This window comes from Lactuca sativa, chromosome 2, assembly GCF_002870075.4.
Source record: "Lactuca sativa cultivar Salinas chromosome 2, Lsat_Salinas_v11, whole genome shotgun sequence".
NCBI lineage: Eukaryota > Viridiplantae > Streptophyta > Magnoliopsida > Asterales > Asteraceae > Lactuca > Lactuca sativa.
This window is the reverse complement of record NC_056624.2, coordinates 208,839,453-208,863,884: the sequence shown is the minus strand read 5'-3', so window position 1 is coordinate 208,863,884 and position 24,432 is coordinate 208,839,453. Positions and strand designations below refer to the sequence as shown.

General features: G+C 32.5%; 4 protein-coding genes across 10 annotated transcripts; 3 read left to right on the top strand and 1 right to left on the bottom strand.

Moving 5' to 3' along the window:
- The first annotated feature begins 752 nt into the window (after window positions 1–752).
- On the top strand, window positions 753–3,296 carry LOC111882519 (double-stranded RNA-binding protein 2). Its single transcript, XM_023878880.3, has 3 exons — window positions 753–1,278; window positions 1,823–2,042; window positions 2,130–3,296. Exons 1-3 carry the CDS (start codon window positions 1,033–1,035, stop codon window positions 2,891–2,893), a joined length of 1,230 nt encoding a protein of 409 aa, XP_023734648.1. The 5' UTR covers window positions 753–1,032; the 3' UTR covers window positions 2,894–3,296.
- A 2,771-nt stretch (window positions 3,297–6,067) lies between these two features.
- Window positions 6,068–8,122, top strand: LOC111882525 (uncharacterized). Of its 4 annotated transcripts, none has more exons than XM_042899464.2 (4): window positions 6,068–6,456; window positions 7,138–7,245; window positions 7,333–7,543; window positions 7,616–8,122. In XM_042899464.2, exons 1-4 carry the CDS (start codon window positions 6,336–6,338, stop codon window positions 7,905–7,907), a joined length of 732 nt encoding a protein of 243 aa, XP_042755398.1. In that variant the 5' UTR covers window positions 6,068–6,335; the 3' UTR covers window positions 7,908–8,122. The 4 variants fall into 4 exon arrangements, with proteins under 4 accessions (XP_042755398.1, XP_023734655.1, XP_042755397.1 ...); XM_042899463.2 differs by having other exon boundaries at window positions 6,089–6,456; window positions 7,129–7,245; XM_023878887.3 differs by having other exon boundaries at window positions 6,084–6,456; window positions 7,138–7,543.
- A 1,752-nt stretch (window positions 8,123–9,874) lies between these two features.
- LOC111882541 (uncharacterized) lies at window positions 9,875–14,838 on the bottom strand. 4 transcript variants are annotated; one of them, XM_052768659.1, is made up of 16 exons: window positions 14,680–14,838; window positions 13,105–13,314; window positions 12,726–12,792; window positions 12,440–12,623; window positions 12,311–12,363; window positions 11,890–12,215; window positions 11,756–11,820; window positions 11,603–11,663; window positions 11,392–11,509; window positions 11,215–11,296; window positions 11,076–11,148; window positions 10,932–10,993; window positions 10,752–10,847; window positions 10,500–10,654; window positions 10,222–10,414; window positions 9,875–10,156 (listed from the first exon to the last, which is right to left on the bottom strand). In XM_052768659.1, exons 1-16 carry the CDS (start codon window positions 14,684–14,686, stop codon window positions 10,049–10,051), a joined length of 1,860 nt encoding a protein of 619 aa, XP_052624619.1. In that variant the 5' UTR covers window positions 14,687–14,838; the 3' UTR covers window positions 9,875–10,048. The 4 variants fall into 4 exon arrangements, with proteins under 4 accessions (XP_052624619.1, XP_023734685.2, XP_052624620.1 ...); XM_023878917.2 differs by having other exon boundaries at window positions 10,222–10,396; XM_052768660.1 differs by lacking the exon at window positions 14,680–14,838 and adding an exon at window positions 13,429–13,624.
- Window positions 14,839–15,049: 211 nt separating this feature from the next.
- LOC111882542 (ubiquitin-like protein 5) lies at window positions 15,050–15,666 on the top strand. The gene has a single exon (XM_023878918.3). It carries the CDS (start codon window positions 15,131–15,133, stop codon window positions 15,350–15,352), a length of 222 nt encoding a protein of 73 aa, XP_023734686.1. The 5' UTR covers window positions 15,050–15,130; the 3' UTR covers window positions 15,353–15,666.
- The last annotated feature ends 8,766 nt before the right edge of the window (window positions 15,667–24,432 follow it).

Sequence of the window (24,432 nt, the reverse complement as noted above, 5' to 3'; positions counted from 1 at the left end):
ATTACAATCTAACTTATAAATTACTCAATCCGTCACAAATTGATAGTCCGTTTTTGACTTTTGAAGTCTTTTTTCTTCAACTTTGACTTTAAATATTTTTATTTGTGTTATATACTACTTGATAAAACTTATAAAAATGAACAAACATTTAAAATACAATTCATTCATATATTTTTTACCAACTATTAATTTGGGACGGAGGTAATATTATTTTTACTAAATATTACTAATTCAAGTTTTTAATTTGTTTTAAACGACAAATTAATCTATTTTTACCCTATCACCACTAAAATATCAAAAGATAATTGAACCTATGAATGAAAAATTCACTACTTACCATTAAATTGACGACTATATTCAATTGAAAACTAAAAAATTAAAAATAATAGAAAGTTAAAAGAAAACTCATTTTTCCAACAGTAGAAGCTTTTTCATTTAAACAATAAAAAACTACCAGGGAAATTGCTGAAATAACGTAACAATTGTTAGATATTAGGATCATTTTAACTTTAGAAAATTTCATTTTTTATTAAAACAACCAAAATACAAGTGACTGTATTAATTAACAACAATGACAAAGGGGGAGGGTATCTGACGCACGACCCTCACCATAATCAAAATTAAGGTCTCAAAATTACATACATCAATCCTCAAACGTGATTAATCCAACGTCTAAGAATCGGTCGGGTACATATCTTATCATGAGGGCGACCGCTTCCTAAACAAAACTTTCGCTACATACTGTACTTTTCTCTACCTCTCTCTCTCTCTCATTAGTTCGTTGTTATCTAAGTTTGTAAAATCTCCATCTCTCTAGACTTTCTCTCTCTATATCTATATCTCAACACATATACATACAGATAAATGTATATACACGCGTTGCTAGCAAAATCAAAACCCTAGAAGTCCCTCGATTGCGATCGGACAAAGTTGGAATCGAAATCGATGATCGACATTATCGATCGGCGCTTTGATCTGAGATAATTGGACTGGAGTCTCGAGGTTTTTTATTGATCGAATCGAGATAGAGAGATGTATAAGAACCAGCTGCAGGAGCTGGCGCAGAGGAGCTGCTTTAATTTGCCGTCGTACATAAGTATAAGAGAAGGTCCAGATCACGCGCCACGGTTCAAGGCCACGGTTAACTTTAACGGCGAGACGTATGAGAGCCCTAACTACTGCACCACGTTGAGGCAGGCGGAGCACTCGGCCGCTGAGGTGGCTTTAAATGCACTCGCTAGCCGTGGTCCGTCTAATTCTTTGGCTGCTCGAATACTGGTGAGTCTTTCGTTTTTTTAGGGTTTGTAAGGTTTAACCTTCAGAAATGGGGATTTTAACTTCCGTTTTCTTAATTCATGTTTTTTTAGAAGACTATTTGCTTGATGTAGCATGTCTTTGAAATTCAATTGCTATAACAATTTAATAAATGTATAGGAAGTCCGCGTAAGTGAAGAAAATGTAATCTCAATTCATATAGCTTAATTTGTAGGCTCTAGGGTTTCATCAGATGGAGGAATCTTGACATCTATTATTCAATTATGTTTGTTACCTAGGCCATTGTGAGTACACGTAGAACATTGCTGTGTGTAATGGGGATTCGGAGAGTTGCATTCAATGTTTTGTTGATATGAAGGATATGTGTCAAGTATGATTTGAAATGTTTATTCCCTTTTTCTTGTGTACACATGTACCAGTAAGATTTCAATGCAAGTTAATTGGATTGACACTTGACATAATATAAGAGAAGATCGAGTATTGATTCTAGTTTCTAACACCTTTAAATATTGTATTTGACACTGATGTTGTAATGTACATGATACAGGATGAGACAGGGGTGTACAAGAACCTTTTGCAAGAGGTTTCACAAAGAGTAGGGGCATCATTACCAACATATACAACTTTTAGGTCAGGCCTTGGGCATTTACCCGTCTTCACATGCACTGTAGAATTAGCTGGCTGTACATTTACAGGTGAACCAGCCAAGAATAAGAAACAAGCTGAAAAGAATGCTGCCATGTCAGCTTGGTCATCTCTCAAACTTTGTAAGCTATATAATCATTATATGTATATATATATAGAAAATGGGTTTATGAAAAAGTTCTACTTACTTTTTATCATCTAATGTTCAGTGACTCAGCAAACAGAAAGTTCACCGATGCAAAAAGGGATGCTGGAGGAGCAGGAGCATGTGATTGTAGCTCGTGCTTTACAGAAATTCAGATTAAAGGCAAGAATGTCGAATATACCCTTTCCTATCCAGTTCCCATCACCAAATCCAAAGCCAAACACTTCACAGTCACCACCATCCACAACATCAAAAATACTTCCTTTAATATGTCCAAAAACAACCCCTCGAAGTAGGCCCCATCTCACCACATTGTTAGATAACGATGAAGCTTCCAACAAAACACCGCCTCAAAACAACAACAGAAACGAAAAGCAGTCTCCCCGACCCCACAAGTTTCCGGCGGTCGGAGCTGCACCGTATATCCCTGTGCGGCACTTCCGGGGGATTGCACCGCCGGTCACCATACGGAATGCGATTCCGGTGTTCTCCGCTCCTCCGCTTCCTGTTCCACCACCGCATATTGGTATACCGCAGGCTAATCAGCTTCCGCCGCAGTTCAGGGGGATGCCGCCAATGTGCGGTGGTGTAGCACCTCCGGTGACCATAAGACAGGCGGTGCCGGTTTATTCTTCCCCCAACATCCCTAAAACCCCTATCACCTCGATGCCAGAGAAAGGGCATGCAACACCTATTCCTGAAGATTCAAAGCCTTGTATGAAGCCGAAGCCGATTTCCACCTCAGCAATATGTGTGACACAGAAGGAAGAAGAGGGTAAATTTGAACAAGTGAAAGTGGAAGAGAAGTTGAAGGAGTTGCACGTTTGAATGTTTGATGTGAGGTGAAAACGAGGCTTTTGTTGTGCAAAATCTATTATGTAGGTTTATGGCTACGGTTGCTTTATATACATATATATATTTTGGTGGTGGAAACTGGATAGACATTTTACTGATGAGAGACACGGAGGTTGTTGCAGTTGGCCTCTTGGAGTCGTATTTTTGGGGTGGGGTTTGTTTAATGGTTAGTAGGTTGGAAAGATGGGGGGTGGTGGTTGTGGGTTTTGGGTTTTGGAAGGAAGTTGTGGGTAGAATCTGGAAACAAAATTGTTGTATAATTTTACAATTTGGTTCGCCTTGGCCACTCGGATTTATTGTCTACTTGTGTTGGACTTGCGTTTGAAAGGTACAAAGTTATAAGCTATATATTAATATCGTTTGTTTTGGGTTTCCATATCTTTTTTTTTCATGAAATATCATTAAAAAACCAATAAATGTTAAATGTTAAACAAGAGAAAGTGGTTTCTACATCCAACTGAAAATTTCTAAAGCTACCAACGGGGCAGGGGCAAGGGCCTTTCTCGAAGGAATATAAAACATGGGTGCTACTTTTGCTTGAGGTATTCGCCATTGTCGCTATTCCTTTTGTTTTCCATGATCTCAAGGATCTGAAGGAAGTTATTTTGTGACGAACATTGTAACACATACAAAAAAAAAAAAACAAAACAAATTAAAGCGTCTTGCTTGCTTTAAAATTGGAGCACCCATGTAGAGCTTAAGACCAGTGATATTACATCTCCATATACTGGTTGAAGTTCATCGCCACTAGAATTTATATATTCTGACAATATAAACATGCATGTTTTTCACATCTTTTTTTTTTTTTTTTTTCTTCGCACAGCATTACCTTTTAAACATTCTCATTTTCTACATCTACAATTGTGAAATGGATTCACAATCATCTAGTTTCGATTTTTTTTTATTATCAAGCTATGACGATGAGTCGTCCACGTGACATTAACCTTTTATCATTCTCTTTGGTGATACTGCAAGGTCAAACGGCCAATAAATACAAAATTTTATGTACACAGAAATCATGAAGCATCACATGATCAGCTCGTGGAATATTAGTTCGCTAAGAAATCCCTTATCCCTTATGGCGCTGACATATTTAGAATTAGGTTATGGATGCAAAGAAATATTCAAATATTCTTACGAATTATTAATGATATGGATACACAATATTCATATTTTAAAATATCATGGTATATGAAATACGTTAATTTGCGTACAAGACGGTTTCAGATGCTTGTGATGCATACTTCAAGATGTCTACAAGAACTTCACATGAAAATATAGATATGTTTTATGAGGGTATTATTAAGATGCATGGACAATAATATTTGTGTAAACCTACCGAGTGCTACGCGATATATATATATATATATATATATATATATATATATATATATATATATATATATATATATATATATATATATATATATATATATATATATATATATATATATATATATATATATATATATATATATATATATAGTGTTTAATAGAGAACCATAATTAACCAAAGAACCAATTTTTTTTTCAACTTTAAGAACCTAATTTTTATAAAAAAAAAACTAAAAATACAGAAATTCATAACTTTTTATCCTTTTTCTAATGATATCAAATTTGATTTTTTTTAACGTCAAATTCACAACGTGAATCCGAAAAATATTTTTCACATACACAATGTTAATATATGAATTTAGATATTTTTAGATTTTTTTTTTCAATAAAGAATAAGCTCTACAAATTGAAATAAAAAATTTGGTTCCTTGAAAAATCAATATATATATATATATATATATATATATATATATATATATATATATATATATATATATATATATATATATATATATATATATATATATATATATATATATATATATATATATATATGTGAGAACTTGCAAACGATCATCATTTTCTAAAACTAAAAACACAAATCTTATTTAAATGATGTGTCTAAGCCATGTTTAGGCTACCAAAAACACAAATCTTATTTAAATGATGTGTCTAAGCCATGTTTAGGCTAAAAAAAAATTTGACGAAGTTTTTTTCTTGTTTTTTTTGGAAATGATGATTGTGCATACATTCAAATTTCCAAAATTAATAAAAAAAATTGTCAAATCTTTTTTTTTTTGAGCCTAAATATGGCTTCGACGCACCATTTAGAGAAGATTGTTGTTTTTTATTTTGAAAAATGATGAGCAGATTATAAATTTCCAAATTCTTATGAATTTTTTGGTTTTCACAATAACAACATCAACGTACTCAACCAATCGTCGTTATTGACCAATGTACTAAATGGATCTGTACCCAAATGTCAATTTGTTGTTAACGAAGTAAATGAAACCTATATATATATATATATATATATATATATATATATATATATATATATATATATATATATATATATATATATATATATATATATATATATATATATATATATCTTGGTGACATAATATACTGGAATAAAGCTCATTTTGTGAAAATATCTGCATAGTTAAATGATGCTAAACGATAAATGTTTAAAGCAACACAAGAATCAATAAGAAATGACGTTGATTATACAAGATGAAAGTCGAGTGATATGTTCAAGGTGTCTTCAAAAATTGTTGGAGTATTATTTGAAATCATTCACCGGCAATGATTCATTGAAAATCTAGAAAAATTATATACTTTAATTTATATAAGAAAATTTGATTATACTGGATGAAGGTCGAGTGATATGTTCTTTTAACGAAAACGAACTTCTATCCACTCAAAAATGTCCACAAATAAATCCCGATAATCTTTGGGGTGAAAGATGGAGATTTCTATGCAAACCAGATCGAACCGATACCATATCCTACCCTTCAGTTTGGTATTCGGTTCTTATTTTTGGCCTCATTCAGTTTTGGTTTTAACACCAATTCTAAATTTAAAACTAAACCTACTTTCCAAATCAAAACAATACCGTTATTATACCGTATACTTTGGTTCGATATTTGGTTTTGTACTTTTGGCCATATTGGATTATGGTACCAATATCGGTGTAATTGATTCAATTTCGGCATCGAACTCACCCTAGGCGAAAGATGTCACACCCTTATCATTCGTCATTATAGGTAGGAAGGATTACAAAATAAGTAAATAAAGGTTATTAATAGGTTGCCTAATATGGTTTGGGTGACCCACCGACCCGACCCAATCGCCACCGTGATGCCAATCAGTCCGATAGAAACAAAGAACACCCACAAACAATCAATCAGTCTGCGTTGAGTAAATTATGAGACTACCAAATGTTGTCTGATAGCAACGAATTCTAAACTATTAAATTTCTTCTTCTCTCTTTGATTCAGCTAAAAAATCACTCATCAGGGTTCAAAATCTGCGCCAGAGGGAGGGAGGGGATCTATATCTTTTTACCCAAGATATGTGGACGATACCTTTGGGAATCTCAGTAAACACCCTCTCTCCCAACTTCAACAAATTACCTCTTTTTTACCCTTCCAGGGTTCATCAATCGTCTATCCCTTCTCATCTCTCCAGATCAGGTACTTTTTCTTATCTATACATATAAATATCTGTATCTATAGCTGCATAATCTAATGATGTATTTTGATCTGGAGTTTCATTATTTTAAAAATCTGTCTGTTGGTGTTTATGACTCCAATTCAGCTTTAATGATACAGTGTTGGTGGCATCTTAATTGTGCCATTTTTGGTTTGGATTAAATGGGAATTGGGTTTTAGTTTATGCCTTTTGTGGTTTATTAACACAAGTTTCGATGTTCTGAGTGTTATGTATATTTCTACTGTATCTGAAACTTTGTCTTTATTGATCAGACTTTAGGATTTTCAAGAACTAACAGTTATGCGTGTGCTTGAACTTTAGTCAGATGTTCAATCGTTTTGTAATTAAGTTAAATCGAAGGAACAATTGTTTCATGCTTAGGGTGTAAAGAGCTTGATCTTGATGAATCAATGGGACTAGAATTGATCTTGGATTGCAACCTTGCCAAAAACGAAAATGTTGCATTTATTTTGCAACATCCTAGAAAGAAAAATATCAACTTTACCACATTTAGAAAATAAAAAAAATCAATCTTTTTGTTAAAAAGTTTTCCATTTGAATCAAATATCAAAGTCCGACTCTCTAACTTATTTAGCTTTCCTTCTTTCTTTATCCCTTTCTCATTAGAAATTTTTGTGTAAATTTCTTTCTAGACTCAATAGGGATTTGCAAAGCGAGTCAAGTGGTTGAAATATTTCCAATTGTGTCCCCTGAAATTGTGGTGCGTGAGGCAAGAATTGAAGATTGTTGGGAGGTTGCAGAAACGCATTGTAGCTCCTTCTTCCCTGAATATTCGTTCCCATTAGACTTTGTTTTGAGGATTGACAGACTCCTTGCACTGGTTTTTGGATTGTCAGTACCCACTGGTTGTAGAAGAACATGTCTTGTTGCAGTCACCTCCACTTCCCAAGATGACGACAACAACACTTTCTTTATTGGTGACGAAGATCTCAAAATTGCAGGTTTTGGTGCAAAGATTAGTCTCAATAAAGGATATGTTGCTGGGATTTTGACTCTAGACACTGTCGCTGACTTTCTTCCTAGGAAAGGTCCTCTTCGTCAGAGAAGGTGATCATTTTGACTTTTTTTTTTCTGGTCAAAGTATAGGGGGGGTAATCATACACATTTTCATATTTGCAGGACTGGAATTGCGTATGTGTCGAATGTTGCTGTGAGAGAAAGGTTTAGAAGAAAGGGAATAGCGAAAAGGCTTATAGCAAAAGCAGAGGCTCAAGCTAGAAGTTGGGGGTGTAGGTCAATTGCATTGCATTGTGACCTAAATAACCCTGGTGCCACTAATTTGTATAGAAGTCAGGGTTTTAAGGATATTAAAATACCCGAAGGAGCTAAATGGCCCCAGCCCAGGACCTCACCCGATATGCAGTTTAATTTCATGATGAAGCTCCTTGAGAAAAACCGAACCAATTGTTAGGTACAAGTAGTATTGCAAAAGGTACAAGTGATAAAGGGAGGGAAGTCATAATGTTATGTTAGGGGTCTTAGTAACTGTTTATTTGTTTATACATGAAATGTAATTGTATATTGTTATAGGTAGTGTACTTGTTTGTTCTTGTAAGGTAAATCAAAGTTACGGTTTCTTTTTTCTTGAGAAGTAGATTATCAATCACATGCTAAGCTTGAGTGGCATATTGCTTGCAGTGGTAAGAGTGAGAATCATAAGTGAGGTCTAGGCATCTTTTTGCTATGAGGACATTATTATTTACCTTCATGGTGTTCGTGTGATCGATTGGTGAAGTGTTTTGTTGGTGTTAATGTATGAATTGAGTTCCATTTTAGAAGGTTGCTTCAAATGCAACTTGTTTGAGAGATGCTTGGTCATACACAATTTCTCTAACTTCAACCAAATATCTGCTGCACTAATTTCATTCAAAACATGTTGCAAAATGTCATTAGGTTAAATTTTCTTCAAATGACTTGATAATCATAGAATAACACCTCCAATTAAATGTAAAAATTGCTATATAAGGAGAGTTAACAATAATAAGTAAAATAATAAAGATTATAGACAAACACACTAAGATTTATGTGAAAAACTCAGAATCGGGAAAAAACAAAGACTACTGAGAGATCCACTACTACTGATAATGAAAGATTTGGGGCTATATGTGGGTTAATAAACAAGAGAAAAAAAAATGAAAGATGGTGTTTTTAAGGTTTTTAGAATAAAGTTCTCACTCTCATGACTTAAAAAACCAAACAAGGCATTTATCATGAGACCAGGTTCAAGTCACCCCAATCCATGTGTTCGTCTGGAGCTTGTTAGGGTGAAGACGAAACCGCACAAACCATGTCCAAAAAATTAGTTCTAAGGGGTTGTTTGGTTCACATAATGTTTTGGAAGGAATAGAATATATCAAATAAATTAGAATATAAATGAATTGGAACATGAATGAATTGGAATATGTAATGAACTCAAATATGTAATACATTTGGTTCACATGGAATGAAATCTGTTTTTAATTTGCATGGTTTGTAGAGTTGTCAATTTTAATTGAAAAATAAATTATATAATATGACAAAAATACACTTTTACTCAAGAGTTAGTGCTAGGTTTAGGACCACTTACTCAAGAGTTGGGTACAGATTTATAGAGTTAAAGAAAAAAAACAAAAACATGTATGTGTTTGCACGAGTATCTGAATGTAAGGCATGATCATGTGTATATGCATGTAGGTATGAATGTGGGGGTAGGGTGTGTGTAGGGGTGGGTGAGGATGTGGGTGTGTGTTTAGGGGTAGGGTCGGGTTTGGATAATAATTTGTTTTCATTTGATGAATTCCGACTAAAATAAAGAGAAAGTGGACATACACTTTTGTCTTTTTTATAAAGCATAAGAAATAAAATCTAAAATCTCCGCATCTAACCAAAATTCCTTCAAGCATGTAATTTAATAAAGTTTAAAGATTCTTTTGATTTTGTTGACCAAACCCAATTTTACTGGAATTTATATTCTAATTCCTCCAAATTCCTTCAAAATTTATGAACTAAACGTTCCCTAAAATTTTGGGGAGCCATACACAACACAGCTTTTTGCTATTCACAACAACTGATATTTTAAAGGATTGTACAACATACGGATTGTACAATACTCAAAAACATAAATTTTTATGTATCGCAAAAAGAAGTTGTGTAATGATGACTTCCCAAATTTTTTAGTTTTGTTGGCACCATTTTTTAACACTTGACAAAGGAGGTAATCTAATGTTGGTGACACAATGCAAGATGATAAACAAGCCTTGTTGATTTTTTCACCCCTTCCCAATTTGTGCTTATTATGTTAGACATGTAAAGCATAACCTGGTCTTTTTCCATTTACGAGGGAAATAAAACAAAATCACACATTCTAAAACAAATACTTGCTACATTGATACAAATCACTTCAAAACTTTCAACCCACGCCTTTCTTGTAAATATTAGGTGTCATTCTGTTGTTAATTTTACAACTTTCAAGAATCGCTAAAAGTCGCAGTTTTCAGATACTTGAAACTACTTATTATTAATACAAAAAAGTTTTTATATTAAAAAAAAAAACAAATACACCTTTGAGTCTGATTACTTCTGTACAAATTTGGTCAAGGCTGATATATCAAGAGCTGAGAACTCATTTACAGCTGCAACCACTGCTAGTCCAAGTTTTATAGCATCCTCATTGCTCGGGGCCTACAAATTTCATTTATATTTATTTATTTTTTTACAAATTAATTTAAAAAAAAAAATTGATTTACCTCGATGTTGAGGGGCAAAACAGGGTCATGGAGTGAAAGTCTGAGAAGGAACCAGCCACCATATCCAGACACCCGTACCCCTTCATGGTTAACAGGTGCTTTTTCAAGCTTGGGATCTGATTCAATTTTGTTTGTTAAATGCTTTAGCACTGCGTTTCCATAGTCTTGAAAAGATCTGTAAACACCACAACCTCTGAATACATTCAGACCTCATGGCACATATATAAATATAACATTCACTAAGCACCAAGTAAATCTACATTCAACAATCAACATACCCTCCTTTCAAATCTGCATGATTTTGATCTATTTTTAATCTAAGCTCAACAGCAACACCCGGTTCCTGTAGTTCCTCAACCAAATCAGTCAAAACTTTGCTTCCACCAGTTTGACCAGAAGCTCTAGCTGATGCAAGTTTGTTCAATAGCTTCACCTGCAAATAAAGTCAAGAAAGTCAACCAACACTATGAAATGAAATATACACATCTTCACACACAAACACACACACACATGTATTGATCGATACATACCATGAGATATGCACCATCATCAAGCCAGTGATTCTCCTTGAGTGCTCCATGGCCACTTGTCTCAATGGCCAAATGTGACTCCTCGCCAACAGAATTCTGTTAAAAAAGTATCATTATTGTGTCTGATAATCAATGTAAAAAATTTACATGAATAAACATCATTCTGTATTAACTTCTCACCAAACGAATGCCTTCATCAATGACATTTTTATACCCTCTTTTGAACCGATGATGCTTCCCTCCTGTCAGAATTTGGCAACTATCAAACAAGTAAAATATGATTTAATACAAAAATAGAATCACTGATGTAAAGGCTCTTCTTACCTAGTTTCTTCTCGATGAATATAGTAAGCCCATCTGAAGTAACACTGTCTGTGACAATTGTTGTTCCAGGGTGCTAGCAGGACAAAAAAGCAGTAACTACCTCAAAATCATGGCTATGAACAGTTTTAGGGAAACTTACTTCTTCTAAAACAATAGCAGACATCAAAGCAATCAGACGATTCCGGTTAAACTCACGACCAGTGGAATCCACAGCAGCAGATCTGATTTACACTCCATAATTGACATAATTGCCCAAATTCAATTTTATAACTAAAGGAAAAAAATTTAATATGTAAAATTAATATTAGAAGATCACCTATCAACATCAGTGTCAAAGATGATCCCTAAATCGGCTTTGTTATCAAGCACAGCTTGAGTAATTGCCTTCATTGCTGCCTTGTCCTCGGGGTTAGGGATATGATTGGGAAATAACCCTGAAAATTGGTCAGGTTTACTTTTACTTAAGTAACAGTTGGTTAAATACAAAAACTTGCTTAAATTAGTTTTCCATTCTGTAACTTTATTACCATCTGGTTCTAGAAACTGACTGCCAGTAGTAATAGCACCTAAAGGCTCCAACACATTTCCCTGAAAAACAAAATAACATGTGAAAAGTAATCTTCACATATACTACATAATTTACCTCATATTTTATATATCATTCTTAAAAGACAACTTACAGCAAAAAAGCCACCAGCTCCATTCCCAGCATCCACAACTATATGAAATCCTTCCAATGGCTTTTCTGTAATCCAAATCCAAGTAAGAAAATAAGCATGAGAGAATAAAAAAAAAAAGTAATCTTCACATATACCTATGTTTCCTGAAGCTTTGCGAACTGCTGTTACAAGGTTAGATGCGTAAATAGCCATGTAGTCAACTTTAGTGATGGAAGATGAAGCTTTTCTTTCTGCCTCTTCTAGAGATTCTGGTGTGAATCCATTGTATATGTTTGCAGCACGCTCTAGGATGTCTTTAATGTCGGGTTTTCCAAGGCCTCCTTCATTAGTGAAGAATTTAAAACCATTTCTATTATACGGAAGATGGCTTGCTGTTATCATGATAGCTCCATCAACTGGACATAGAAAGTCTTCATTTTTTGTCAGTGTACTATTGAACATTGCTGGAGTAGATGCTAATCTACAAAAAAACATCATTGAAAATAATTAAGCAGATCATAACACCCAAAAAGAAAATAATCAAAACATATGAAGAAATGATTACAATTACATTACCCGTATTGCACAACATCAAAGCCTACACTAGCAATTCCCCGAGAAGCTGCATCCTGGAAAAAACATTAGGTTGATATATGGTTTCATGGTGTCAACAGGGAATTAGATACTATCCACAAAAGTTAATACCTGTAGCTTTTGTGCAGAAATTCTAGAATCATGGCCAATTGAGATTTTGAGACGTGTAGATGAATCGGCTTTTTTCTTATCTAAAAGCCATGCAGCAAAAGCAGCTGCTATGGCTTGTGTCACTGGCTCTGTGAGGTTAAGGGGTTCTCCAGCAACACCATCAACAGCAACACCACGAATATCACTGCATTCAGGTGTATGTATGTAGATTATAATAGGTTACCAATATACAGATAAGTTACTAAATTTGTTTGTCATACTGAAACTTCAAGAAGGAAAAGCTTACCTCCCATTTTGAAGTTTGAGAAAATCTACTTTTTCAAGTGATGGTACTGCAGTAGTTGAAAGAGCAGCTGAAAAAGAAGTCTATCAGAAACCAAACTTCATGTATAAAAAAAAAAAAGATAAAAGCTAAAAAGCACATCAAAACAGCTAAAAATACACCCTTTTCATAACAACTCCAAATGCAATGTTTTCTATATGAATGGATCTTTTTTTATACCACTAAAGATACGCCCTTTTTGTAAATAAAATGAGATATAGAAAGAAGAAAGGCCAACACATATATTATATATTAGGATGTGGGTTATGTTGAGAATCTTAAAGGGCCTTATACTTTTGGTTGCATTTGATATCATCCTTGATGATAAGAGTCTAGAACAGACCATTGCAGTAAACAACTCGTTGTTTATTGTTTGACACATTACGCAATTGCATGGTTGAGATGCGTGTCCATGGCAACTTCCTTCCTTGAAAGAGAAGCAAGTTGTGTTTATATTGGACACATCGGTCCCTTTGATATAGGGTGCAGAACTGCCTATTTTGCTGGCAGGAATATGCACTTGGTAAATTTTGAACAATTTTCCCCATCATAACTGCATAAAAGATTTGGAGTTTTATCAAATTTCAGATTAAGAAGATTTCAAATGAAAAAACCAAAGTTTTTAAGTGCCCGTATTTGTGTATTTTCACAAATTATATTGTTTTACCTAATTGAACCTCTAAGATGTCACCAAATGTAAGGCTCTTTAAGGTTTGGACCAAAGTTCACAGAACAGATAGTTTAAATTGAAATTCACTACCGATAATGCATTGAAGGAAAGTTAAAGATCTAATGGCAAGTGTTTTTCTCACTTTCCTTTAGGGTTAATAAGGGTACACACAAAGGGACATCGTCTGGATACTCTTACTCTCAGTTGCAACAAGGTATTAAACACGAACAAGTGCCCTTTAAAAGACTTTGTGTGCTTTCTCATACAGCATCTATAATGTACTGTTCAAGAATTTTAGAGAGAATAAAGGGAAGAAGGAAGACACATGAGCTGGAGAACAACAAAAAGGAAGTATAATTTGGGAGGGCAGAATGAGGTGGAATGCCAAGTTGGCATACAATGAATTAAATCCAACCATAATGGGACACCAAGTTGGCATACAGCAAATTTGGAGTTGAATGTCCATTGAACTGTTGAATGGGGAAAAAGGGATCACATTCTTAATATGATGTTGATGTGGCAGTCAATTGAACTTTGTAGAGTTCAATGGACTGTAGAGATTAAATGAAAAGGTTGTATTGAAAGTGGAATGTGAATGTGTCAATCGATTGGACTTTGTAGAGTTAATGGATTGTGGATGCCCATATATTAAAACGCCAAAAAGAATGTATAATGTCTTGTGAGATCAAGAGTCCTGGTTTGACTTTTATCAGTGGGGCTGATAATTACTCATACGCAAAACTATGGATCCGATCATGTCAAATACATAGTGTAGCTACACTAAACTATGTAATTACCACCATGGCACCACCCATAAGTTCGCGTTCTCCTTGAAAACCAAGTGAATCTACTTCAATATATTCAATACGAATAATATACCTTTCAATTGACATAAGACTCGATTTCATGAATACCGAAGAACATGTATCCATAAACCTCCTTTCTTAATTGAATTTGTGTATTAAACAATCTATCATCTCGTCTAGATACAAACAAGTTGTTATCAAACATTAATTTTTCTTTATTCCGATAAACCTACAGGTAAGTCGTTAATTCCCCGTAGCTGTTCTCCAAAAAATTTAACGTATCAGATAAATTGAACAAACAAAAATCAAAATTTTCAAGTATGATCGAGTTAAACGGCCTTTTCTTCGAGTGAACGCCTGATTAAATCCGCACAGATAGAATCGAACAAACAAACAATGAACATAAGAACATATAAATAGAGACTAAAAATAAGTTGCTGACCTGCCATTATCACAGATGCTCTGTCTGTGTGTTTGAGAGGGGGAGAAAGAGATGAAAAATGGGCGGAGAAGCTGAGGGGAAGAGGTAGAACCGTAGAAGGGCAATGGCAGAGCAGATCAGCAGACCAGCCACACCAGCGTGCAGTGCACGTGTGTTGTAGTCAGAAATTTCACCTACTTTTTGTTTCGGGTTTCGATCCGATTCGCTTTCAAAAAATGGGCTCGAAGTCCTTTGTTATGACCTTTTTATCTACATTATGTAATTTAAGGTGCCGTGTTGATACATGCTTGAAAGTTGAAGGGGTGAATATGTAAAACTAAAGTCATCTGCCGCCTTGGATTTGCGTGAGGTCTACGACAAGGGTCGTGAGATTAGAATTTAGGGTTCGAATTCATTGATACGGTCAATACATTCAATTGATTTTGCAGGAGAAAATCGAAGATCGAAAAAGATGATCGAGGTGGTGTTGAACGATCGTTTGGGGAAGAAGGTTCGTGTGAAGTGTAACGGTGATGACACCATCGGCGACTTGAAGAAGCTCGTTGCAGCTCAGACGGGCACTCGCGCTGACAAGATCAGGATCCAGAAGTGGTACAACATCTACAAGGATCATATCACTCTCCAGGACTACGAGATTCACGATGGCATGGGTCTCGAACTCTACTACAATTGAGATTGTCGCTATGATGATTTTCCGTAAGTTTGATGAGTGCCAATAACTTTTAAACACTCGAATATGGTTGTGTATGAATAAATTATATGTTTTGTATGATATCTATCTAGTATGAATATGCATGTAATTACCAAAACTCGGTACCGCCTTCACATCCTGATCACTTACTTGATCTTGAATGTTCGTTAATTTCCCAATTTGTTTCTTTTAACGTTTTGGTGAAATTTAGGGCAAATATGTGAGCTTCTCCTTTTGGTAAATCAGATATGTAATTGGAATTTGTTGTTTTTTACATATTGGTTACTTACTTTGAATCTTTGATGCTTTATGTGATGTGCTAGCTTCATCATGGTAGGGGGAAAACGGGAAAATAACTCAATTATCTTTGAATTGCAGAACTGCATGCTTTATGTTCTATAACTAGTTAAGATCTTAGCATTTGCTTGAAAGCCATGCTTGAGTCTGACTTGATTGGGCTTTTTGAGCTAATAAGATGATCAATTTTGTTGGTGGTTCATCTAGGATATACGAGTCACAGCGGTTGGTTTGACTTGTGATTTAGTAAATTTATGGTTAGGTTCAATTAAAATCATACACTAGAGTTCAAAAATCTATTATAGCAGAGGGAGAGGGGATCTTATATCTATTTACCCAAGATATGTTGATGAATGATGATACCATTGGGAATCTCAGTAAGCATTCTTTCTCCCAACTTCAACAAATTACCCCTTTTCTACCCTTCCAGGGGTTCATCAATCTTCTCTCATGATCAGGTACTTTTTCTATTTGTATTGCAATCCTGGTTTAGTTTTGTAGGTTTATTAATTATAGTATAAGTTTCATCTCTCTGAAATCTGAATCATATACATAACCTAACCTAATTGGGTATTTTGATTTGAGGTTCGTGTTTGTGGGTTCTTGTAAAGGTTAAAAAAAAAAAAAAAAAAAAACTTTTTGGGATTAGAAACCGGTTTGACTTGAACTTGAAGCTGACCCTGTGGTTTGGGATCGGTTTGGCATGTGTAAGGTTGGAACCAGTTTAGCCTTGATAATTGTCTTTAATTAGTTAGTAAGAGCAATAAGGTCATTATCTTGTTAGATCAATTAGGTGAGTACTTGGTATAGATAGGTGGTTAGTAGTGTTGGTGAGGAATATCTTGGATCTATCTTTGTATGTCTTCACGTTTACTAGTAATCATTCAGTTCTTAATTTAATCAGCAAGTTCTAAATACTTAAGAGTGCATCGGATTACTTCATATTGTTTGGGTTTTCACCCGTTGTACTGTGCTGGATGCCCTAAACGATCTCAGTTCTTATGTTAAATGAGTCGAGACCTCTTTTTCCAAAACAAAAGTCTTCCTCATATCACGTATGTTGGCTTTCCAAAGCATTAAATTGTGGGTAAATAGTTGATAAGAATTCCTCTTTGGATAACAATGTAGCTTGGATTCTTGTAGCCATTAAATTTTAATTTTAATGTTTTAAGTTTTAATCTTTAATTTCCCTTTAATCGTTTAATTATTAAATCAATTAGTAGTCGAATTGCATTCCCAAATGTAAATTAAATAAATGAAGTCCGACAAATTTGCAAAAGACTACCCAATGGGGAAATTATAAGGTATTTAGAAAATTTTCATACTACATTTATGTTTTTTTAGCATTTTTTTATCATCACATCTAAAAAGATTTTGTCTGGAGCGCGTTGTAGCTGCATCAATCTGCTTTATATAATGAATTTTGATGATTTTATTGATAAAAATAGGCAACATTGTATTTGTTGGTAGAACACAAAATATATACAGTCGATACAACTGACTAACTTCAGTTTATATCGTCGAATAAAAACGTATTATATGTGATCCGACTAATACGTAAGACAATAAAATAAGCACAAAAACATACCTAAAATTTTTGTTGAAACATAAAGAAACTCGAACTTGACTTAAAGTATTATTCATTTTTAAATTTAACGAACAAAAGTTTTAAATTTACGTCCAGAAAAACAAGTTTAAAAAAATTATTATATTAAACTAACGAACATTCTATATTTATGTCGTGACGTTGGCCATCTCGAATTTTGATATATATATATATATATATATATATATATATATATATATATATATATATATATATATATATATATATATATGTTTTTTTCTCAAATTAATGGAGTAAATTATTAAAAACATCATGATTAGATCTATTATCGGTAGACACCAAAGTTTAAAAAGTTAAAACGATAAAACAATATTTTATAAAGTTCAAAAAGAATGAGTTAAAGTGACATTTTAAAAACGGCTAATGACATATAAGTAATGTTTTTTGCATATAACATTTTTATTTGAAAAAAAATACATATTCAAATGATAAAATACACATAATATTTATATATAAATAATGGTTATATATATATATATATATATATATATATATATATATATATGAAAAAAAATACACATTTAAATGATAAAATACAAATATAATGCTAAAAAAACGTTTTTAAAGCTATAAATGTATTTAAAGGTATTTATATGTTTAAAAATTTTATTTAGACATTTAATTATGTATTTATATATTTGAAAACATGTGTATACATTGTAAAACATATTTATACATTTAAAATATATTTATATCTATTAAATACAAATAAATACAACTTTTTAATGCATTAACTACATATTCATTTGTATAAATACGTTTTTGAAACATATACATATGATTTCGAATATATAAATACATATTTAAATATAAAAATATGTTTTTTGCGTATAAATACTTTTAAAATATATTTATGTTTTTATAAACGTATTTTTTAGCTTTAGAAAAAAATATTTATGTATTTAAAAACATATTTAACAATATATATTTAGATTCATAAAAATATATAATATAAACAATAATAATAATAATAATCAAAATCAAAATAATAATCCAAATATTCAAAGAAATATGATAATTATTATCAGTGACATATGATATATTGAAATAGTTAGCCATAAATAAACACAAATGCATACAACCTAGTGGTAAAATGTGTTGTTTGTATCAGTTTCGTCAGAGTTTGAAACCCGCCCGATACAGTTCTTATGCGTGCATAGTGTGTTTTTTTAATCAAATAACACCTCAGCGCTTTGTCAGCAAAGAGTGCACAGTCAGCGTTGATGTGGCGTGCCATCTGTTCAGATGACCTGCAAGCGACCGACAAACCGCCCTAAAAGGGTAAAATGCAAAATATAAACCAAATATGCGGTTTTAATGAACCTAAAAACATAAAAGGGTAAACCAGCTATTTCTTGAAAACTTTAGAGCTTTTATGGCATTAGCCCTTTTAAAAATAAAACAAAAAAGTATTATTTTAAAAAGTTTTTAAAAAAATAGAAGTATCGTTATATAAAAATAAAAGGGTGCAAAGAGTAGAGTTGCACATCGTAGGTCACAGACCAATCTTGGGTTGGTCTCGAAATGGTCCGGTTTTTTCGGGGTCGGTTTCAAAATGATTCATTTTTTTTCAGACCAATCTCGACGGTCTCCAGTTGGTTTTTTTTTGGTCCGGTCTTTTTCAAACAGGTCTCGGTCTTTTTTGGTTCGGTCTCACGGTCTTTTCATGCGCTTTTTCGATTCGATTAATGAGTTTTTTTTATTCGGTTTCGGTATCTTTCGATTCTTTTGTTTCGGTTTCGAGTTTTTTCTGTAAACAAATATGTGATTAACACCATCATGATGGATAAGATTTATTAAAAAGGATAATTTAAGTTTAATAAAAAAATTAGATAATTTGTGATTAAAATTGTATAATTAATACAAAAATGATGTACTTATAAAATTTGGCTACTGGTTTATTTTTTAGACCGCTCTCGGACCTGTCTCGGTCAGTCAATGATCAATCTTGTGTCAGTCTCGGAATGGTCCGCTTTTTTTGAACCGGTCTTGAGCCGGTCTGTTTTTCGATCTGATCTTTTTTCAATTCGGTCTCAGTCTTTTTTAGGTCCGGGCCAAACTCGATCTTTTGTGGAGGTCTACCAAAGAGTCCATAGAAACATTCACCGTTGCTTTATTAATATATAGTTAGTTTTAAAATTTTAGATGGCTTGTATTATTAGGCCCACTTTCCTATAATAGTGCAATACTGCAATGTAGGTAACATGTTATTAGGCCCACTATAGTTATTCATAACAATATATGGTTCGTTTTTAAGGTGCAAGAACCTTATATTCATTTAAGTAAGCTACAAAGAATCTTAAACGAACCTTATCTTGGAGGAATTAAGGTGAGTGCTTAGTACACTTGAATCTTACTTTAATACACTAAGAAATATGTTACTTCCAATTATACTTAGTAGGTATATCTTATTTTGGTAAGAACTTGAGAATCCTTAACCATAAATAACTACTTTCTACCCTAAACTTATGAAATGCTTAATGATATTCACTAGTGTATAGAAATTATATGTTGATTATATAACTACATCTTCATATGAAAGTAGCCTTGTAAATCTAGTGTCCGTGTACATGGAAGTCCTTATGTAGCATATATGAATGAATGACAATCCAAATTAGCTCATTGTTACAAAAAAGGAAGGGGATTTAAAATGGCGAAGTCGAAAATGATGGAATTTATACCTTGCAAATTACGCATGTATAACGCGTGTAAATTGTTGAACTTAAGTTTCTACTTATAACATGTAAGCCTAATGTACTACTTGAATTCGTGAATCAAGTAACGAGAATGCTCATCAAGGACTAGTCGAGAGATGAATGATAGTAATTGACTTTCTACTTAACCATATTTTGACATTCCTAAACCATTCCGTGCTTGTTATGAAAACATTATGATTGTTATTCTTAAGCATTATCAAACATTAGGACCAAAAAAAATATTTTATAAGCTATCTACAATTTTTTTTCCTTCGAAATATCTTGCAAGATAAAACACTTACAAGGTATATAAACAAATTATTTGATTGGTTCTTACGGAAGAAATATTATATCTTATTTGACCAATGAGGCCAACAAACAATTTATTACAATTTAAATAATAACTAAAATAAAAAATAAAGACATCGGCTCTTATCTGATATACCTAGTGATCTTCAACAACTTATGTGATTCATTATAATTACCATGAATAAGTGATATAGCATGTTTTCGATACTCAACGGTTTGGTCGAACAAAGTCTCCGCAATTTCGGAATCCCCTACCTCATGGCATGTTCTCCCCCCTCGGAATTGGTGAGTTGATTCCTTTCCTCGGAAATGTACTTGTTGTTTATTGTTAACCCATTCAATTTAGTGAAAAAGCGTTGGTGGCATTTTAATTTGCCTTTTATGGACTGGATTTGAATGATAGTTATTAAAATTTATATTGTTGTGGTTTCTTAATAGAATTTTTGATGTTCCTCATGTTGTGGATGTCATTATGACTTGTGAGAACACAAAATTTATTAAATAAAAAGATTAAAATTTTCACAAATAAATGATATATTATGATCCTTAATATAAATAATTCAACCCAAAATAATAGTTGTTGGGGACATAGCAAGAATATATATATATATATATATATATATATATATATATATATATATATATATATATATATATATATATATATATATATTCTTGCTATGTCCCCAACAACTATTATTTTGGGTTTAATTATTTATATTAAGGATCATAATATTTCATTTATTTGTGAAAATTCAAAGTGGATGGATAACTGATAATTGAAAAACTAGTTGATAGCTGATGAAAAAAATAATGTTTGATAAACTTAAATAATAAACTAATTGAAATATATAATACGATATAAAATGGTATGTATAAGATTCATTTATTTATAACTAATAAAGTGTATATTTTGAAGATTTAAAAAGAAAAAAGTCAATAAACTCGTTGAAACATTAATCTGACTAAGGTTAAAAAAAACTAGTTTATAAATTATTTTTAGTTTGTCAAACATAACAACCTAAAAAAACTTAAAAAATAAACTAATTTATAAGTTAGTTGTGGCCTAATAAAACTGTCACTACATGATAATCTCATTAATAAATGAACGATTATAAAAGATCTAAAAATTTAATATGATGTATTTAATATCTTTAATCATAATAAATATTTCTATCGACGTGCCTAATAAAAAGATATCTCCTCTAACAGGCATATAAATGTTGCCTTCAATGAACAAGTTGCTAAAGTTTAGCTTTAACGATCATATTTGACAATTCTATGGAATTTATCCCTAAATGATTTGTTTTCCATTAGTCGAGATGAGAAGGCATTTCATGACTAACCAAATGTTTTGGTAGACGATAAAGGGGAGAAGTAGTTCATGTAATGACAATCCTTGGGACTCCCATTTACGTATACAAAAGTCGAGTCAAATTAGTACAAAATCCAAATATTCATCGGGTTATCAGATCCTGTATATGATGGATGTATGCTAATACATATAATTTTTAAATGTTTCTGAAACCATTATAAAATGTCTTCCAAACCAATCCCGAAAAACTACTATGTCCACAACTTGATCCATCTAGTACATTTGGATTGAGGGTGACACATATACTGTATGAATCAATTATAATGTGATCCATCATCCATGTGATGTGAACATGAATATATTTTATCAAATATGGTGTCTATATTTAAAGCTTCAAATACACATAATTTGACACTTTGTATAATGTGTATCAAAAGTTATAAATTAACAACTTCATAATAAAATATAAAGAATTGAATCAATGGGTGTCAAGGGCTCCCTATTATTTGGCGGAAAATCAATCAAAATCAAAGACATTATTTAGTTGTCTTCAGTTGACAGAGTGTAGTGAAATATATTGCAAGTGATCCAACGGGTTCAGTTACTCATTGTTTTGTTTGGAATGTTGCAATTCTTTTAGTTTATACTTTTGGACACATGACATTTTTATATATTTTTTTGGTTTTATTTTTGGTTATAGACCTTGAAATCAAAGTGATGATGATTAATGGATTGATTTTCAATCACCTTTGAATTGAGGTAGATATATATTATAACTGAAAATGTGTTATATTACCCTTGTTAGCATTGATGGATCTTATGTCTTTATTTATTCCCGGGATATCATGCCTTGTGTCTTGTGAAGTAATTTTTCTTTTTAAAATTTTCCTACTTATTACTCCTCGTTATATCAAAATAAATATCAAAATTAAAAAAAAAAAAAAAAAAAATTAATGGTATCCACGTAATGTATTCGGTTTTTATTCATGACTTGACTAAAACGAATTGGTACCAATTTGGGAACCATTTGAACAGAAAACTAATCTATTTATAACTCTGTAGATTAAAACCAAATTAGATATAACCAATATTAATTTGATGTAGTCTTATTTGGACCCTCTTAATTTTTGAGTTAATATCAGTTTCTACTCACCCTACACTCACACCTATTTAGGAGTGTGACGTAAGCCTAGGAGTTATTTATGGGAAGTCTTGGTTTTCAAAACAAAAGCATTGGATGCTTTCCATTATATACTAAAATAGTAAAATTTATGTGACTTTACTTTTCACCACACTTCTTCTAACTTACCACTCAAAGTTTTACTGCCTGTTTCTTTTTTCTTTTTTTCTAACTATATTTTTGTTAAAAATTAAAGGCAGCACAAATTTTTTGAATGCTTTTTGCTTCTAATTTTTAAAGAAAGTTAAATTCAACAATAGGGTTTTTGACTTTTAATTTTCATTTTATATAAAAAAAAACTCCTAATCTAAAAAATATGTCAAATAACTTTTTAAAAACGTTTACAGGTTAAGTTTTAGTTTTATATAATTTACACTTTAATAAATTATTTATTTTACTAAACATTTATATACAAATAAAATAAAAGCTAAAATTTCTAGTTCAGGCAACCAGTTTTCAGCCTTGCAACAACAAATTACCCACTTTCAAATAGTTTTGTCAAATACATCTTAATATTAAGAGTAAATTATTGAAATCATCCCTGTGATTTGGTCAAAATTGCACGCTTGATCCCTAACTTTTTTTTTGCACTCGGATCGTCCCTATGGTTTGATTTTGTTGCGTTTTTCGTCCCTATGGTTTGGTAAAAATTGCATGTTTGGTCCCTAACTTTATGTATGTAAGGGACGAAAAATGCAACAAAATCAAACCACAGGGACGAAAAACGCAACAAAATCAAACCACAGGGACGATCCGAGTGCAAAAAAAAAAAGTTAAGGATCAAACGTGCAATTTTAACCAAACCACAGGGACGATTTCAGTAACTTTAATATTAATTAACTTATTTTTTATATTTTTATAACAATAAGTAAAAATACGTGAATTATAATTACAAAAAGAAAATTATACGTATATTTTATAAAAGCACAAACAATAGGTTTTTAAATGGAAGATGGTCATCAAAGGTGAAGGTTATAAAGAAAGAGGCGTTTAAAGTTTTTCAAAATAAATTCAAAAAGAGATGTGTCTCATGTCCCAAGTTGATAAATTCCCACTTTCAGAACCTTGATATGACGATGTTATCCTTTTTGAAGCCTCTACTACTATCTCTAAAGTCCAGAACGCGTTGTGGGTTTGTGGTGGAGACAAGGCTCTCGGACCAGATGTACTTACGTTTAAACTAATACGCAAATATTGGAACCTGATGTACCCTGATGTGATGCAGTGTGTTAGGCATTTTGAAGACTGTAGGCAGAGAGCTCAAGGCTGCAACTTGTCGTTCATAACACTAGCACCAAAAGTAAAATACCCCACTGTGCTTGATGAACTCAGACTGATCAATTTAATTGGATGCCTGTATAAGATTATCTCAAAGGTGATTGCTATAAGGCTTAAATTAGTTATAAGAAAGGTCGTAGGTGAGGTTCAGTTTGCCTATATCGAAGGTCAGAACATACTTGATGAACCTTTAATAATTAATGACATACGTGCTTAGGTCAAGAGTTGTAAAAAGAAATTGTGTAACACCCTGTTTCAAATCATTTCCTAATTCGGGTCCGTGACCCGAAGATCAGTTATCATTGGGCTATGGGCCTTGGGGAAGGAGAGATTTAAACCCCCTTGGATGTCGATAATATA